At 46.1% G+C, this 17,185-nt stretch overlaps 1 protein-coding gene across 3 annotated transcripts in view; it reads right to left on the bottom strand.

Moving 5' to 3' along the window:
* ppp1r9ala (protein phosphatase 1 regulatory subunit 9A-like A) overlaps nucleotides 1–12,708 on the bottom strand; it is a 32,532-nt gene extending 19,824 nt beyond the window's left edge. For all 3 annotated transcript variants that reach the window (XM_084443383.1, XM_084443384.1, XM_084443385.1), the window contains exon 1: nucleotides 10,675–12,708. In XM_084443383.1, coding sequence (XP_084299509.1) covers nucleotides 10,675–12,570 — 1,896 coding nt within the window. In that variant the 5' untranslated portion in view covers nucleotides 12,571–12,708. The remainder of the gene's footprint in view (nucleotides 1–10,674) is intronic.
* Between the last annotated feature and the right edge of the window lie 4,477 nt (nucleotides 12,709–17,185).

The following is a 17,185-nucleotide window of genomic DNA, read 5'->3' as shown; positions in this document are numbered from 1 at the left end:
CCTGGGTTCTGATCGGTGGTGACGTGGAGTCTTGAGGTGGAGACGATGCCCCTGGGCTCCATTTTGGATCAGATTTCCTAGGGAGCGCGGGGGAGAGACAGGTTGAGCTGGTTTGTTTACCAACGGCCTGCTCCACTCGTGCCCCGAGCCGGGGGGGAGAGGAGGAGAGAGAGAGAGAGAGAGAGAGAGAGAGAGAGAGAGAGAGAGAGAGAGAGAGAGAGAGAGCTGGTGAGCTTCTCCAACGCCATCTCATCCTCAGCACCGCCACTGAACGAACGGCCAGAGAAAAACCCAACAAAGCCCGTCAGTGATGCATGTTTACTAGTCACATAATGAGTTGGGTACGGAGCGATCGCCGTCGGCCCCGGTCCGGTCCTGGTCCGAGCCGGTCAGGCGCTGAGGCTCGGCCGTGTTAGTATTCAGGGCCGTACTCCTAGCCCGGCGCTGGACCAGGTGCCTGGAAGAAACCCAGATCCTGGTAGGGCCTTTCTGCTGTCTGTCTGTCTATCGGTCTGTCTATCGGTCTGTCTATCGGTCTGTCTATCGGTCTGTCTGTCTGTCGGTCTGTCTGTCTGTCTGTCTGTCTGTCGGTCTGTCTGTCTGTCTATCGGTCTGTCTATCGGTCTGTCTATCGGTCTGTCTATCGGTCTGTCTATCGGTCTGTCTATCGGTCTGTCTGTCTGTCTGGTGGGATGAGGGTATTTCTGTTGTCTATCTCCCTGCCTGCCTGTCTGTCTGTCTGACCGTTTGTCTGTCTGCCTGCCTGCCTGCCTGCCTGCCTGCCTGTCTGTCTGCCTGTCTGTCTGTCTGTCTGTCTGCCTGTCTGCCTGCCTGCCTGTCTGGATGTGGAGTGTGTCAGGAACATTTCTCTGGCCACCAGAGGACCCCAGACAGTTAGGAAATGGAAAGCCTAACACTGTAGGGAGGCTCTGGTCTGGTCTGGCTCTGGATCTGGTCTGGGTCTGGTACATGATAATGGCTGCCGTGGTGTGAGGGTGTCTAACAAGCTCTAGTCTGCTGGCCCAAACAATTGCCTATTATGGTCCTATAATAAGTTAAATGTGCTGTTTTTTCTACTAAAGACAATTACAACTTCCTCGGGCATCAAAAAACAGAAGCTGTGGCATCCCTTTCCAGCAATTCTTTAAGTTTATTGGACCAAACCGTTCTCTTGTGTGAGGGTAAGGCAACAAGCCCCACCATGGCTGAAGGCCTAGTCTCTCTCCAAACAATTTTGGATGGCATGCAGCAAATTAAACTTGAGATGATTTCACATATTGACTCCAAACTGGAAATTATCAATGTCAGCCTTAACAAAATTGAGGGCTCTCTCTCTACACTGGAGAGCAAGTCGTCGAACTTGAACAGAGAACTGGAACCAACGAGAATGACATCCAGGACTTGATTCAACGAGTCAAAACACTTGAAAAGGATAATTCCTACCTGAAGGAGCGGGTTGAAGACGCTGAAAACCGAAGTCGGGTCTCTAACCTTCGCTTCATCTCCGTCCCAGAGAAAGCCGAGGGTAAGGATATCCTCAGCTTCATGAATAAGCTGATCCCGCAGCTTCTGGGTGAGGCCAACTTCCCTACCCCTCCAGTCATCGAGCGCTGCCATCGTTCTCCAGTCTTTCTCAGGCAAAGCTCCAACTTCAGAGTCCGACCAAGGCCGATCCTGGTGAAATTCCTTCATTTCCAGGACAAGTTAAAGGTCATGAAGCTTGCCAGAGAAAAGAAGGAGCTTGTGTACGGCAGTACACGGGTTCATATCTTCCCTGATTTCAGCCGCGAGTTGGTCCAGAAACGCCGGCAGTACGACATAGTCAAGAAGAGGCTGGAACCTGGGACCTATTCCTTGATCTTCCCTTGCACGCTGAGGGTGGTGCACGGCGGTAAGATAAAACTTTTTCGCTCCCCCGAAGAAGTTGAAGCTTTCCTTGATAAGATCTCCGCTGAGTCTCCATGACACTGATATGATAGCCTTATGGCTCTGATAGGAACTTTTCTTTCGTATTCTCCTATGTAGCCTAACCTGGACACTTTGGAATACTTGACTGTTTCGCTGTGTTGATACTCTCAATAACAGTATTTATATTTTGTTTGTGTAACTTTTTGTTATTGTATATGGGTTGGTTGGCTACGGCGAGCTTTTGTTGTCTTCCCGAAGCCGCAGCATGGACTTTTGTTTGCCGTAAATGGTGTAGTAAACTCACTGTGTGGAGTTACAGCTGTCGCAAAATATTTTCTAATGTAAGGCCATGCGGTTTGAGCTGTTTGATCTGTTTTGGGTTTCCTCTTTTTAAGATGCAGCCTGATGTTTGTCTTTGTCCCTGTTTCGTATTGTCTGTGTCTGTGTGTGTTCGTGTGTTCGTGTTTGTGCGTCTGTGTGTGCTTGTTGGTGTCTGTCTTTGTCCTGTTTGTTGCTCGCACTCTACACCCCCTCCCCTCTCCCTTATTTCCCCAAGTTGGTTCTTTGACCATTTATCTCTCTTTCTTCTGTAGGTATTACCGAGTCAGCCAAAGGATTTAAGGTTATTCACATCAATATCAGGAGCCTAGTTCCAAAAATCGATCTTCTTAGAGCGTGGGTTACTCTTTACAAACCCAATGTTATTTCTATATCTGAAACTTGGTTGCATAATAATATCACTGATGATGAAATTAAAATAGATAATTATGTTCTATATAGATCTGACAGGGCTTCCAGAGGAGGTGGGGTGGCCACCTATGTCTCTGATAACCTTTTTTCTCAGTGCACCACTCCTACTGTGGATCCAGCTCATTTTGAGAGTATTTTTATTAACATCATCCTCCATGACAATAAACATCTAACAATTGGGACCATCTATAGACCACCCTCTGCTCCATCTGAGTCTGTAAATTGTATACTATCGACTATAAATTCCTTAAAGAGGCACAATGAAATGATCATCCTGGGATATTTCAATATTAACTGGCTGGCTAACTCCTCTTCCAATGAGAGATCTTTATTTAATAGTGTAAACCTCAGTCAATTAATTAAGGAGCCTACAAGAGTCGATTCTCGATCTTCATCTTTATTAGATTGGATTTTGGTCACTAATCCTGAAAGAATAATTTCATCTGGTGTTATGTCTGATTGTTTTAGTGATCATTCTGTTATATTTTGTGTTTGGAAAATTGGAATTCCACGTTCTCCTCCTAAATTCATTAGAATGAGACAATGTAAAAAAATTAATGTTGACTGTTTCATTCATGACATAACTGCTATTAACTGGGATAGGTTTCAGCTTATCCCTTTTCCTGAGGATGCTTGGAGTTTTTTTCATTCCGAAGTTACAAATATTATTGATAAGCATGGTCCTTTTAAGTTAATCAGAGTTAAAGGCAGGCATTTACCCTGGATCAACTCAGACCTCATCAATCTTTTTAAACAAAGAGACAAAGCCTGGGCCAAATATCGCCAGTCTAAAGATTCTGTTGATTGGGAAATTTACAAAGGTTTGAGGAACTCTTGCAAGACCAAAACAAGAAATGCAAAATCAAATTATTATAAAGATAGTCTATCTAAGGACTTCAACAACCCCAGACAGTTCTGGAATCAGCTGAACCTTGTTCTCAACAAAACTAACAAAGGCCTTATAAACCAGATAAATGTTAATGATCAAACTATCTCTGATCCCTTACTAATTTCTCAGGCCTTTAATCAGCATTTTACCTCTATTTCTGGTCCCCCTGATGCCAATTGCTTTGGTGCGGCTGACTCCTTGAACCTTACAACTTGCAACAATTCATTTTCTTTTCAAAAGATTTTGCCCATGGATGTTTACAATGCGATCTTTGAGTTTAAAGGTAGTAGTGCTGGTCCAGATGGTGTGGAAGCTAAGTTTGTTAAATTAGCAGCTCATGTGTTGATGTATCCCCTCACAGACCTATTTAACCTGTCTCTCTCTACTTGCCTAATTCCTTCAGTATGGAAATGTGCCCGTGTTACCCCTCTTTTCAAAGGTGGAAACCCAGCTGACATGAACAACTATCGTCCAATTTCTATTATTTGTTTTATTGCAAAGGTTTTTGAGAAATTGATTTTTAATCAACTGTCACATTATCTTGATTTATTTAATATCTTATCATCATCTCAATCTGGGTTTAGACCATCCTTTTCAACTACCACTGCCCTGTTAAAGTTTACTAGTGATGTGCTCTCATCCTTTTATAAAGACCAGGTCACTGGTGCTATTTTTATTGACCTTTCTAAAGCTTTTGACATGGTTGATCACTACCTCCTTCTTGATAAGTTATATTTAATTGTTTTTTCTCAAAATGCTCTTTTTTGGTTTAATGCATATCTTCATAATCGCTGTCAATATGTTGCCATTCAGGGTTCTGTCTGATTATTTAATTGTTGAAAGGGGTGTTCCTCAAGGTTCCACTCTTGGGCCACTACTTTTTTCCATTTTCATTAATGATCTTCCTCGGTCTTGCTCCAACTGCCTTGTTCATCTATACACTGATGACACAGTTATCTACACCGCTGATAAAGACATAGCACAAACCCAGAATTCCTTACAATTAGATTTTCACTCAGTCCAAAACTGGTTTTACAAAAACAAACTTGTTTTGAACAAGAAGTAGTCTTGTAGCATGGTGTTTGGCTCAAGACATCGGCGCCCAAATCTCTTAAATTTAAATATTATTTATGATGATGGCTCACCCCTGGAAAAAGTGGAGTTGTTTAAATATCTTGGACTCTGGGTTGATCCTGAACTCTCTTTTAAGCCCCATATTGATTATATTATAAAAAGAGTGTATGGTTGTCTTGGTTCACTTTACCGTTCTATTAACTGCTTTACTCTGGAGATAAGGAAAAGACTAATTTCTCAACTTATTTTACCCATTATTGATAATGTTGATATAGTTTATCAAAACACTAATGACACTTACCTTAGGCCCTTGAATGTAGTGTTTAACTCCCTATGCCGCTTTGTCCTTAGATGCCACTATAGAACACACCACTGTCTCATGTACGACTCACTTAACTGGATGCCGCTTAAAGCCAGAAGACAATTTCATTGGTATCAATCTATTTTCAAATGTATTCATTTTAATTATCCTCCATATTTGAAAGAGTACTTAGTTCCATCTAGATCCTCCTACCCTTTGAGGCATTTGCAAGATCCCTGTTTCTATGTCCCTAGAATCTTTAAAGAAGTAGGTCGTAGGTCATTTGCATATAAAGCCACAACTGATTGGAATAACCTTCCCCCCTCTCTTAGGTCCATTACTTCATACCATCGCTTTAAATCATCTTTACTTTCTCAAATCAACTTGTTCATGTTTTTAATTCCTGGGTCTGTTTATTGTGTACTTAATTTGATTATTTTTATGTTATTATTTTCATGACTGTTATTAATACTTTATTGTTCTGGTCATTGTAGTTCTTTCCCCTGAATATTTACGTGTGGTCTTCGGATGTGGAGAGTGGCCTTGTTGCCATCCATACCTTGCTGGCTCACTTCTGTGCTCCGTGGGCCGGGTGTGTGTTGTGGTGGTTAAGATGTAACTAGGCTGTGTGGGTGGGTTGGAGTTGTTGAGCTAAGTGTGCGTGTGTATTTGTGTTGTTTTATGTATTCTGTAATTCATTGTTTAATGTTTGTATTTGTGTTATAGGACACGAAAATGAGATGATACATCTCAAGGGGCTATCCTCAATAAATAAATTCAAATATGGGGAGGTCTATAGGTCTGATCTGGTATAGACCGATCCCAGAGTCTCATTCAGCACTGTACCAACTCAGCACACAGTTTCTCTGCACAAAATAAAAAGTTTGGTGTTTTTTTCCCCCAGTGGTGAAAGTCAGAATGCTCCTTCAGTTTCACTCTGTGTGTCTAGAGGGTGTACCTGTTCGGTTCTGTTCTGTTCAGGCAGGGCTCAGGACAGCTCTCCAGTCTCCAGGATTCACAGAGGAAATGGAGCGGGGGGGGGGGGGGGGGGGGCTGGGAAAGACACGCCCCCTGTGTGAACAATGGATTCCATCTCAGATTTAACAACATCCATGAGTAATCATCACAGCCTCTGGTACAAGCGGCTCGTTTTCAGGGCTTCTGGGTAAGAACAAACGAACAGTGCAGGGGCACAGAAGAGGGACAGTCGGTCACGTCACCGTCCACACACTTGTCCCGGCACGGCACGGCACAGATACTCCACACAGGACAGAGATGGATGGCTGGAAAACAGTCTGTTGCCACAGCTAACAAACAGTATGGCCTAACTAAAACAGTATAGCCTAACTAAATGATAGAACGAGACGGAGCGCAACAGAAAGTTAACTGTTCATTCAAGAGAACAAACTAACTCAGTGTGTTGCGCTTATTTGAATTCTCTGCGAGTCTCTCAAGAGTGCAATGCAGGTGCAAATATAAGTCGGGAGGGGGGGAGGGGGCAATGTACACTTTTAGTTGCTTTTCAAACGTCATCACCACACCCTGCGAGTGTGAGGAAGAAGGGAGGGACAACGTCTGTGTTTTCTTGGCTGAGAGCGTCCAGTTGGACTTCCTGTAACAGCTTGGCGGGGGCGGGCGGGGGGGTGGGGGGGGTGGAGCAGCAGGTGTGGATCCTGGTTCCTGACGGCTTCTCTCCTGTGATGATTAACTCACTAGGCAACCGACTTCAGCATCAAATGTCCAGGGGGCCCTCACAGACAGGTAGCGCGCACACACGCACGCACACACACACGCACGCACGCACGCACACACGCACACAAGCACACACTCTCTCTCCCTGAACAGCACAGTGACGTCTGAGCCTGCATAGTACACTGCCCCCTCACACAGGGTAATAACACAGCACCACACAGTCGGGAGCGTTGCTCAAGACAAGTCACTCCTGTAATCCTCAGACTGGCGGTCGTGCCGTAGGTCTCAAGGTGAGCGTGAATTCCGGCGGGCGCAGATTGCTGGGTGCACCGGCCAGACCTGTGGTTTTACGTGCAAACATATTTGAAGCATCACGCCACTGCGTGTTTTTCCCTCAGATTAGGACACGCCTAGAAAAACATTGCCAGCTCTACAGACGAGTTGCCACTTTGTGCCCTCAGAACTGGGTGTCAGTAAGAATCCCTTCTATATGGTATGAATTTAACAGGATAATACAAAGCGCTGCGTGCGGTAAAAAAGGCCCCGAGGAAGACAAAGGAAGCAGCTTGGGAGCGACCTCAGGTCTGCTGCAGTAGATCTCAGGACTACTGACACAGCAGCGATGGGACTGCAGCTTTTCAACGGCCCCACTAAAAAAAGCACTACACTCTCCAAATGGGGTTAACGCAAATGTGTGTTCCCCGACGACAGCGCTGTGTATTAACGCGTGAACCTGCCACAGCGCGGTATATTTACACCGGCCTGTCCTACATTCCCAGACGCACAGGAAAAAGACTCTCGACACACAACACACTCAGACATGTAAACAAAACAATGGACTAGAGGACTGTCCCAGACACTGAACAAAACGTCAGACACTATAAATCTCACTAAAATAATAAACGACCTTTAAAGCATATTCTCAGCTCCTGATGAGACCAGGGTATTTGTCAAATGTGACAGAGATATGAAAAGGATTGCGTTTCTATCACAACAATCAACCTAAACTTATGCGAGTCTCTCCAAACGGTGTTTCCTGTCTGGAAGAAGGGAGCTGTGGAGGATGGAGCCTTGACGGTCTCTCTTCAGCAGCGGACAAAGACAAGCTTTCTTCCTGTGAGGACAGCTAGCTCCTCTGTAGCGTCTCTGGTTTCACAGGGACCTAATCCTGTAGGAGGCCTCAGTACAAAGCCCTTCCTCTCTGGTAGCAGGCCAAGGCTGTGGAGCGGAGCTCTGGGGGCTGACGCCAGCTTGGACCAGCGGACGCCAACTCGGACCAGCGGACGCCAGCTCGGACCAGCGGACGCAAGCTCGGACCAGCGGACGCAAGCTCGGACCAGCGGACGCCAGCTCGGACCAGCAGACACCAGCTCGGACCAGCGGACGCAAGCTCAGACCAGCGGACGCAAGCTCGGACCAGCAGACACCAGCTCGGACCAGCGGACGCAAGCTCGGACCAGCAGACACCAGCTCGGACCAGCGGACGCAAGCTCGGACCAGCGGACGCAAGCTCAGACCAGCGGACGCAAGCTCAGACCAGCAGACACCAGCTCGGACCAGCAGACGCCAGCTCGGACCAGCAGACGCCAGCTCCGACCAGCAGGGCGCTGGGGGCCAACGCCAGCTCGGACCAGCAGACGGAGGAGAGGGGGCCAGCACCTGTGGGTGCCTTAGTCAGTACCAGATCCTGGTGAAGCGCTACCGGGACACTAGAGCAGCAGTCTGATGTGTTATTGCGTTGGAAGTGTGGTTCAGCTAGTTGATCAAGACAAACTGTCAAATGCAAATGTTGATGTTAAAAGACAAGGATCCACTCTGCAGTCTGAACTGGTATTCAAGCTGCCGCCAGGAACAAACTGCTATGACCCCTGTTGGGACAGAGAGTTGTGGGATGTTCTTACATGAGCCCTACTAGACTACACCTATGGAAACAGGTTGATAAGTACAGTAACAGATTAATAAGTACTGTAACAGAGACTATCCTTTTTTCCAGTGTTGGAGGAAATGGGAGGAGCCAACCAATGGAAAGAGGTAAGTGAGGTAGATTTCAAAAGGTTCTGTTTAAACAGAGGATTAATAAAATGATGTAATTTTAGTGTTGTTTGAAGACAGCTGGAGCCTCTCTCTGGGCATAGTCAACTTGGTTGGCAGGTATTTAACGTACTATACCTCAGCTCACTTTGAGCTGTCTGGAAGCACTCAGACAGACAAACCATATCATGTAAAAACATAAGTATAAGAAACAAGGCCACCCACCACAGCTATGCCTCAAAGAGAGACGATATGACATACTCATCTTGGCATATAGTGACATATTTGTTTCAATTCACTTGAAAGCAGTGAATACCCACTTAAAGACGAGAGTAGTGACATGTCCTCGCCCCATTTTACCTGCCAGACAAGAGAGAGCAGCGCATGCCAGGGCAAGACCAAAGTGTTATAAGAATTCTATACGGCATCAACCTTTCACAAGCAGAGAGGAACCCACATGCTCCTCCAGCTGGTGTGTCACACTCAGGGAAAAATCACCCCTCCAGAGACAGAGATCAGTGGAATGACGATAGTCTGTAGTTGGTTGTCTGATAAGACACCAATCTTGCTCCATATACTTCTTTCCCTTCTTATTGTTGTTTTTGTGAACAATTACTAAGTTAAACACGTGAACAGTTACTGAGCTAAACACATGTGAACAGTTACTGAGTTAAACACGTGAACAGTTACTAAGTTAAACACATCTGGGCAGTTAAGAGTTAAACACATTCAGTATCACGTTGTAGTTAACAGGACTAATCTCTAGTCTGCTACTACCACCCAAAATAAGTCAGTGCAGTGAGTGAGTGAGTGAGTGAGTGAGTGAGTGAGTGTGTGTGTGTGTGTGCGTGTCCACCCCCAGGTCAGCTACTGACCCCCTCTCTCCTGGGACTCCCTGTTAGGGCGACTGGGGGACCCACACCCTAAGATAACAACACACATTTCAGGGCCTGGATAAACATTCACCAGTTCACAGGCCCTGGAATGGTCTGTACTGACGTGACCTGTTTTCCACTGTCCTGCCAAAGTGTTGATTAGATATGGTGATAACGGTGACATCACCCAACATCCTCCTGCCTAGGCGATGGAGAAATATAAAAATGACAACATTGGGTTTGTCAGGCAGAGTTAAAACAGTAGTTCTCTCTCTATAAATCACTCAGCGGCCAACCGAGCATTGTAGACCTGACTGATCATTAACATGACGTGAGGAGAGCCTGGAGGATGGAATGTGTTGTGTTCTCACCATAGGATTTATGTCCTATTTGTAAAGTTAGAGATTAAGTGATAAAATCAAGAATCCCCCCCCCCCCAACAACTTGAAACGACTTGGCCCCAGTCTTTGAACGAGATCATATGGGTGAATGAACATCTACACTCCGTGTAGAGCCGCAACGGACAAAAAGTCCTGCATGTTTGAACTGATATGCATGGCTCACTCACAAGGAACCAAATACCAGTCCTTGGCTGTACAGTAGTAGCCACAAGGCTATTTACTGTAGACAAGTCAAGAGGTCCACATGCCACTCCGATTCTCTCCCGCCTAGGGCTCACACACACATCCCTTATGTAATGTCAACAATATTTCCAAAAATACCCCTCGGAGTATTCTTGACTTAACATCCGCAAACTTCCCGCTCCTCCACAGTCTCTCCACTGCATAAAAGGCTGTGACCCTCACACAGACTCCAGGCAATACCTTAGTATTACTGAAGCTTTAACAACCCCTAGTTTTGGTTTTCTAATCCATGAAACAGCTGTTATAATGACACGGTGCTAGAGCCAAAACAAGGCCATAGGCACTCATTGTGTGCCCTCAACAATTTTATGATCTGGCTGTCAAGACAGAGAAGTTGAAAGGGTGCCAAGTGTGACTTTGTCCTGGATATTACCACATCTATATTTTAGGCAAGCTGGATAACCCAACATCATTCCTCACCTCAGCCTGACTGGTGTATATACACATTCTCAACGGAGGTGATGTTAAATCACTTTGTTATGAAGAGCTGATCGTTGTGTTCCTACTTACCTGTATGGGTGCTGTTGAGAACTTAATCTTCCTCCGTGGGAACGGCTCCTCTTCCTCAGAGAGCCCTGGGGCCTCCTCAAAGCCTTCCTCCTCCTCTTCGGCAGGCTCCTCCTCTTCCTGCGGCTGCTCCTCCTCCTCCTCCTCGCGGAGGGCTTGGTCTATATCCCTGTCATCCACGAACGCTGCGTTCTCGATGCCGTAGACCGCCGGAGGAGGAGCCTGGTCCTTGGCTCCGTGGTCAACCCGCTCCTCCTGCTCACTCTCGTCCTCGGCTACTTCCTCGTCCACCGCGTCTTCCTCCCGGCCCTCACTGGCGCGACCCGCCGCCGTACTCCTCTCTTCCCTCCTCCTCTCCTCCTTCAGTCCGTACTGTAGTTTCTCCTCCTGAAATCTGCTTTCTCCTTCCTTCTCCAGCGGGACGTATTTGTCCTGAGCCTGGTGGCCCCGCGGGGGGTTCTGGGGGGCCACACCGTTCAGGCTCTCCTTGGGCGACTCCTTCAGCTCAGCGTCGCCCCCTTTGGGGCTTTGCACGTTCAGCTCCTCAAAAACGTCATCTTCGGCGTTCTCCTCGCTCTCCGACGACTCGTTCTGGACCACCACCAGCTCAGCCCGGACCACGCCCACTCCTCTGGGGTCCAGGGACGCCTGGCCCGGGGGCTGCTCTTTCGGGGGGCTCGGCACTGCGTTCCCATCGCTCTTGGTACCGTCGGAGGTTCTGGCCCTGCCGGAGCTGTAAAAGCTGCCGGCAAACGCCGGGGGCTGCCATTGGTCCCTCGGGGACGGACTGGTGGCTTTGACTCCCTCTCCACCCACAGACGGTCTACTGTCACCTGTTGAGGGGGAGTGCTTGGACGAGCTGTGGCTAGCTGGGGACACTGGCTCTGGGGAGCCAGGTTTGTGAGTGGCATCAGTCACCGGTGACACCGACTTATGGGTGGCATTGGAAACTGGGGAGGTTGATTTGAGAGTGATAGTGGTGACAGGGGAGGTGGGTTTGTTGATGGCACAGCTAACAGGTGACATAGGTTTGTTAGTGGCGTCGTTGATAGGGGAGGGGGGTTTGTAAAAGCCGTCCCTTGTTGGAGAAGTCGGCAGTGAGTGATCAGCGGGAGTGCATGCTTTAGACGAAACCTCTCTGCTTTTCGCATTACCCTTGTTCTTCTCCTCGGTGTCAGCGTCTACCATGTAGTTATCCAGCCTCCGAGAGATGGGCCCGGCGTTTAGAGACACCCTGGACACATGCTTGGTCTCCCCAGCGTCGCTCCGCTCATCCGGACGACCTCTCGCCGCCGACGCAGGGGGCGGTTCTTTTACGGCGCTCTCGGCAGACCCCGACACCCTCCTGGAGCTTTTCCCCTCATCAGAGACACTGCCCAGGGATACGCGGCTCACCACCCTGCTGGGAGACTGCTTCTCAGCCGTGGGCTGCTCTTTCACACCCCTCTCGAAGAGTTTCCTGGTCACAGAAAACTTCTCAGCCAAAGCTACTTTGTCAATCTCCACGTCTTCTCCTTTGGGGGGTTTGTCTAAACTCTGCGGTTCCGGGCTAGTGGGACTGCTCAGGCTGGCTTTCGGTGTGCTGACTGCAAACTGTGGCTTTGGCGGGGAGACTTGGGTCACGTCTGATTTAACAACGTTTTTAACCTCTGGACTCTCCTGTTGCTGACCGTCCATCTGCAAGAATATGTTCTTTATCTTGTTCACCCGATTCCCGAAAGGCCTCCCCCTCGAGTCCTCCCGGGTGTCACTGGAGCCATTTGCATAGGACTTCGCAGCGCCGTCTGATTTGGTCCCGTCAAAGGAGCACTTAATGGCGTGGAAGTCCGACTTGTACGCATTTCTATGCGGGGACGCACTCCTCAAAGTCCTCTCTCCTTTGCCCTCCGCTTTAATCATTTTCAAAAATTTAAAAATCAATGGTAATCATGGGAAAAGGTGGTCGAACTTTAACTGAAGAGTATTTCCTTGTTTGTTGTCCCACTTGTAGGCTATTGTCCTCTCTCAGTGACCAGTGCCATGGATTCCCCGCTGAGATTCTCCGGCGCCCTGTAGCTGCCTCTACGCAAGCATAGTGTGAAGATCTACAAAGAAAAGAACGTAAAATCTTTACAAACGAGGTCGAAACAAGTCGCCAGATATATGCCCAGACCCATGAATCATTTGTAGTCGACGCGAAGCACTTTCACCTGTAGCCTATTCTCACCAAACTTCATTGATAAAATTACATTCAACGTTAGTGTTGAACTTTCATGTCTGTATATGCTCTCAATCTAAGTCTAAAGCACAATATAGACGAGCTAAAAAGCTCCGTATCTGTAGATTGTGCACTGACCTAGGCTACAATAGGACGACGACGACGAGTTATTGTTAAACATGGATGTGAATTGAGTGCCTCAAGTTAGATTTGATTCTAAAGTAGTTTCTATTACAGTAGCCTATATCTATCTATCTATCTATATCTAAACATTCTTTATCGCAGCGACTGTTCCCGTTTGATAAGTCGGCGTCGGTGGCCACAGCGAAACAAATCTCTGCGATTGAACAATTCACACTAGCAATTCAAGAAGAAGCCTCATTCAAAGTGTAAAGAGAAACATTTCAAAGCCGTATCACACGCTGTCACGGACTTTTCATCTCACCTCACACTCGCTCCATCGTGCCAGACACTGGTATCTCCTCAGAGGCCTATTCTCTGTACAATTCACACTTTCAAACTTGTCATTCGTCCACCGCCATCGCTCCCCCTGCCAGCCCAGCGCTTCCCTGCCTCTTTCCTTGAACACCAGCCCCGCCGCGCCGCGTTCCCGCGCACACTCGCTCCTGGCTCGCCACCAGAGGAGACAAGATCAGGAGCGCGCACACGAACACATTCCAGCAGGACTGAAACCCCCACCCCCTTCTTCTTGGGAGCATGGCTACAGACACAAGAGATCAGAATGGCGTGGGAAAGAGGTCTAGTCTGCTGTATTCCACAGAGAAACACAACTCACCTACTGCATTACTGGGGACATCGGATTGGCAAAGACAGGTGAAATTAACATCGACATAATCCTGAAGATATGTGTCTGTACTACCTTTCTATATTTGGGTATTGAACTTGAACTCGAATTAAATAAACTAAACACTGGGAAGGCACTTCCTCTCAATGATCAAACTACAATTTCAACATATATGTTGTTTGACAGTAGTTGCTTTCATTGGCACATTCTAGTGACTCTTGATTGGGTCACTAATCACTAAGGAATAACATTCACGGGGGTTCCCGCTCCCTGGGGTGTTTGCGTGTTGTTGTGTGTGCTGTAGGCGTCCAGTAGGGGGGGTCTGGGAGGGTCATGGTCACCTAGGCCCAGGTGAGGTGGGCCCTACTGATGATAAAAACCAAGAGCCGCTGCTGTGGCTCTTTCTCTACCCCTCACCAGCACATTCATCTGTTTAAGTTCTGAGGTTTATTTTAGATTATTTCTATTAGTTAGTTTCAAAACAAACAACAAACATGCTGACTTCAGAGTCATTTATTTATCATCATACAGTGACACTGCACACGTGCAATGGGCGGTGCCACAACACACACACACACACACACACACACACACATGCTGAAGCGGTCTCCAATGAAATTTGTCCTCTGCATTTCTCCCATCCAAGCTACTGCCAGGAGCAGTGGGCAGCCTCATCAGTTATGCCCGGGGACCAAGTCCTCAGTCCAGGTGGTGGTCAGGGACAGGACTGAAGAGCAGTTGTTCTTCTGCATGTTTTTCATATTGAGGCTCTATGTGAAGGGAGCCCTGGGAGCCCTTTCAGAAGAACTGAAAGGCCCAGGAATCGAATCCAGGACCTTCTTGCTGTGAGGGGACGGTGTAACGCACCAAGCTATCGTGCCACTAGTCTTTCTCCAGACTCAAATATTACATTGAATCGCTGCGCTCCACATACTACATAATAGAGTCTGTGCAACTTCGCTTCTCAAGCTGGTGTTCTGAGGGCGTAGCAACGGGTGAAAATTGAGAGTGACAGGTCGTAGCAGCAAATGAGAGACCCTAGCCCAGGTTAGATGGGCGGGGCATATCTATGGCTGGGAACAGCTGCAGCATGCAGTAACAGAGTTCACGTAGCTTACGTAGTTTATCAGCGAAAGAACTCATAGGTCTGAAGTTGAGACTATCGTGCCACCTACCTTGCTACCCATAGTCTCCAATCCATACAACACTCATACACACATCCATTCACTATGCTACTGATATTTCACATCTTATTTTGTTGTTTTGTGTTAATTCATAAAATATTCTGTTAACATTGCTTTTGGGCACGTGACTCTCTCCTTGTTGGGTCTTATCCAGTGGTGTAGTGGGTATATGGAGGTATACAGAGTATACCTACTTTATCCATGGACCCACAGTAAACCCACTTCTTTATCCATGGACCCACAGTATACACACTTCTTTATCCATGGACCCACAGTATACACACTTCTTTATCCATGGACCCACAGTATACACACTTCTTTATCCATGGACCCACAGTATACACACTTCTTTAAACACCACTAATGTAAAAACTATAACATTTCTGCTACAGTATACCCCCTTCTTTAGTCAGAGTATACCCACTTCTTTAATCACAACTACACCTCTGGTCTTAACAGAGGTCCACATGTCTAAGTGGTATGCACCTGACCAGAACAAATTCCTATGTGTAAAAAGTACCTGGCAATAAAACAGATTTTGATAACAAGTGGTGACTGGTTCCAGTTAATGCGCATACAGGCTTATCCACTTCTTACAGCAATCAGTGACATTTTGATGAGGTGAAGGAGAGAGAATGACTTGAGGAATCAAGAACCCAAACTTGACTTAAATATAAGTGACTGTATGTAACTGTTATAACTGAATGTATGTATCTGTATACAGTATTATGACTGACTGTATGTAACTGCATGTTATAACCGACTATGTAACCGTATAACTGACTATATGTAACTATGTTATAACTGACTATGTAACTTTTTGTTATAACTGACTATGAAACTATGTTATGACTGACTGTATGTAACTTTTTGTTATAACTGACTATCTAACTGTTATAACTGTCAACTGCATGTTATAACTGACTGTATGAAACTGCATTTTACCAGAAACTCTCACCTGTAGGGGAACTCTGTGTGTTGGAGATATCTAGTCTCACTAATGCAGCTTGAGCAGTCTACTAAAACAAGACATGCTTTAAGTTAAGATGCTCTGGTGCTTCTTGTGCTCTTACTCTTGCTTGATGATGATGATGATGATGATGATGATGGAAAAGTACTCTGAAAGCCAGAACAGTTAGAAAGAAAACTACACCTCCAGACAAAGACATGATCTAGATCAAAGAGACATGTTGGGGAAAGGGAAAACGGTATTGTACTATTTGTTTTCAGTGAAAGTAAAAATGTATCAACAAAGCAATGAGAGGATGTCAACTGGAACGTGTTCCCTCTACAAGGAAATGGGAACAACCAATCACCATGCAGCATTTGAAAACAGGTCCTCTCCTTGGGGGACTATAGCCTACTGTGGTCTACACGTGCAGAGCTGACACAAATGTTTAAATTCATTTCAAGATGCACGCAAATAGTTGGCAGTTCATTTGGGTCTGAAACTGCTATGTAAGCCATACTAGGATTTGCCATTGTCCTTGAGATCAGCCAGAGACTCCCTGAATGAGAATATAGTGACATTTCCCAGGTGGCTGAGGACCTAGATTTCAAAAATACCAACCAATCAAACAGAGAGGAGGCTGTAGAAGCAATGAGGAGATTGGAGAACTCCACCCTCACAGATTTAGTATTATTTGATATAGGTTACATTCACAGATAGATTTAGTATTATTTGATATAGGTTACATTCACAGGTAGATTTATTATTATTTGATATAGGTTACATTCATGAGTAGATTTAGTATTATTTGATATAGGTTACATTCACAAGTAGATTTCGAATTCATGAAACAGAGCAACCAAGACTCCGAATTTACCAGATAAGATGTTTGTTATGTTTGTTTTGCTACCTACTGTAGTATGATGTTATATTATCTTTCAGATTTACAGTGGATACCGTTGTGAGGATGTTACTGGCCTGCTGGAAAAGTATAAACATTGAAAAGAATTAGTCCCTGTTGATATTCTAAAGTATTGGTTCTTCATACTTTTATTATGGAACCAACAGAAACAAACAAACAATAAAGAATGACTCGTTTAAGAGAGCACAAGTGGCTTGTAATGAAATATGAAGTAGACTTGGCAGGGCGTGCCCTCACAGATGGTGATCTGTGTAGCAGGCCTATGAGCTGTTCCAAGAGTAATCCCAATTCATTTTCCGAGACATGAAAAATTAACGTTGAGTGACAGGAAACAAATAGCATTTATCCATCAGAAGTACTTTCCTTAGACTCTGTGGTACAATAAACATATGCATTTGTTGACTGGAAGAAGAGCGGAAAAACAATTAGCAAAGCATATAGTTGCCAGAGAGCCAAT

Source organism: Borostomias antarcticus (genome assembly GCF_949987555.1).
Source record: "Borostomias antarcticus genome assembly, chromosome: 9".
In the NCBI taxonomy this organism is placed as follows: domain Eukaryota; kingdom Metazoa; phylum Chordata; class Actinopteri; order Stomiiformes; family Stomiidae; genus Borostomias; species Borostomias antarcticus.
The sequence above is the reverse complement of the archived record's forward strand: the minus strand, read 5'-3'. Positions and strand labels throughout refer to the sequence as shown.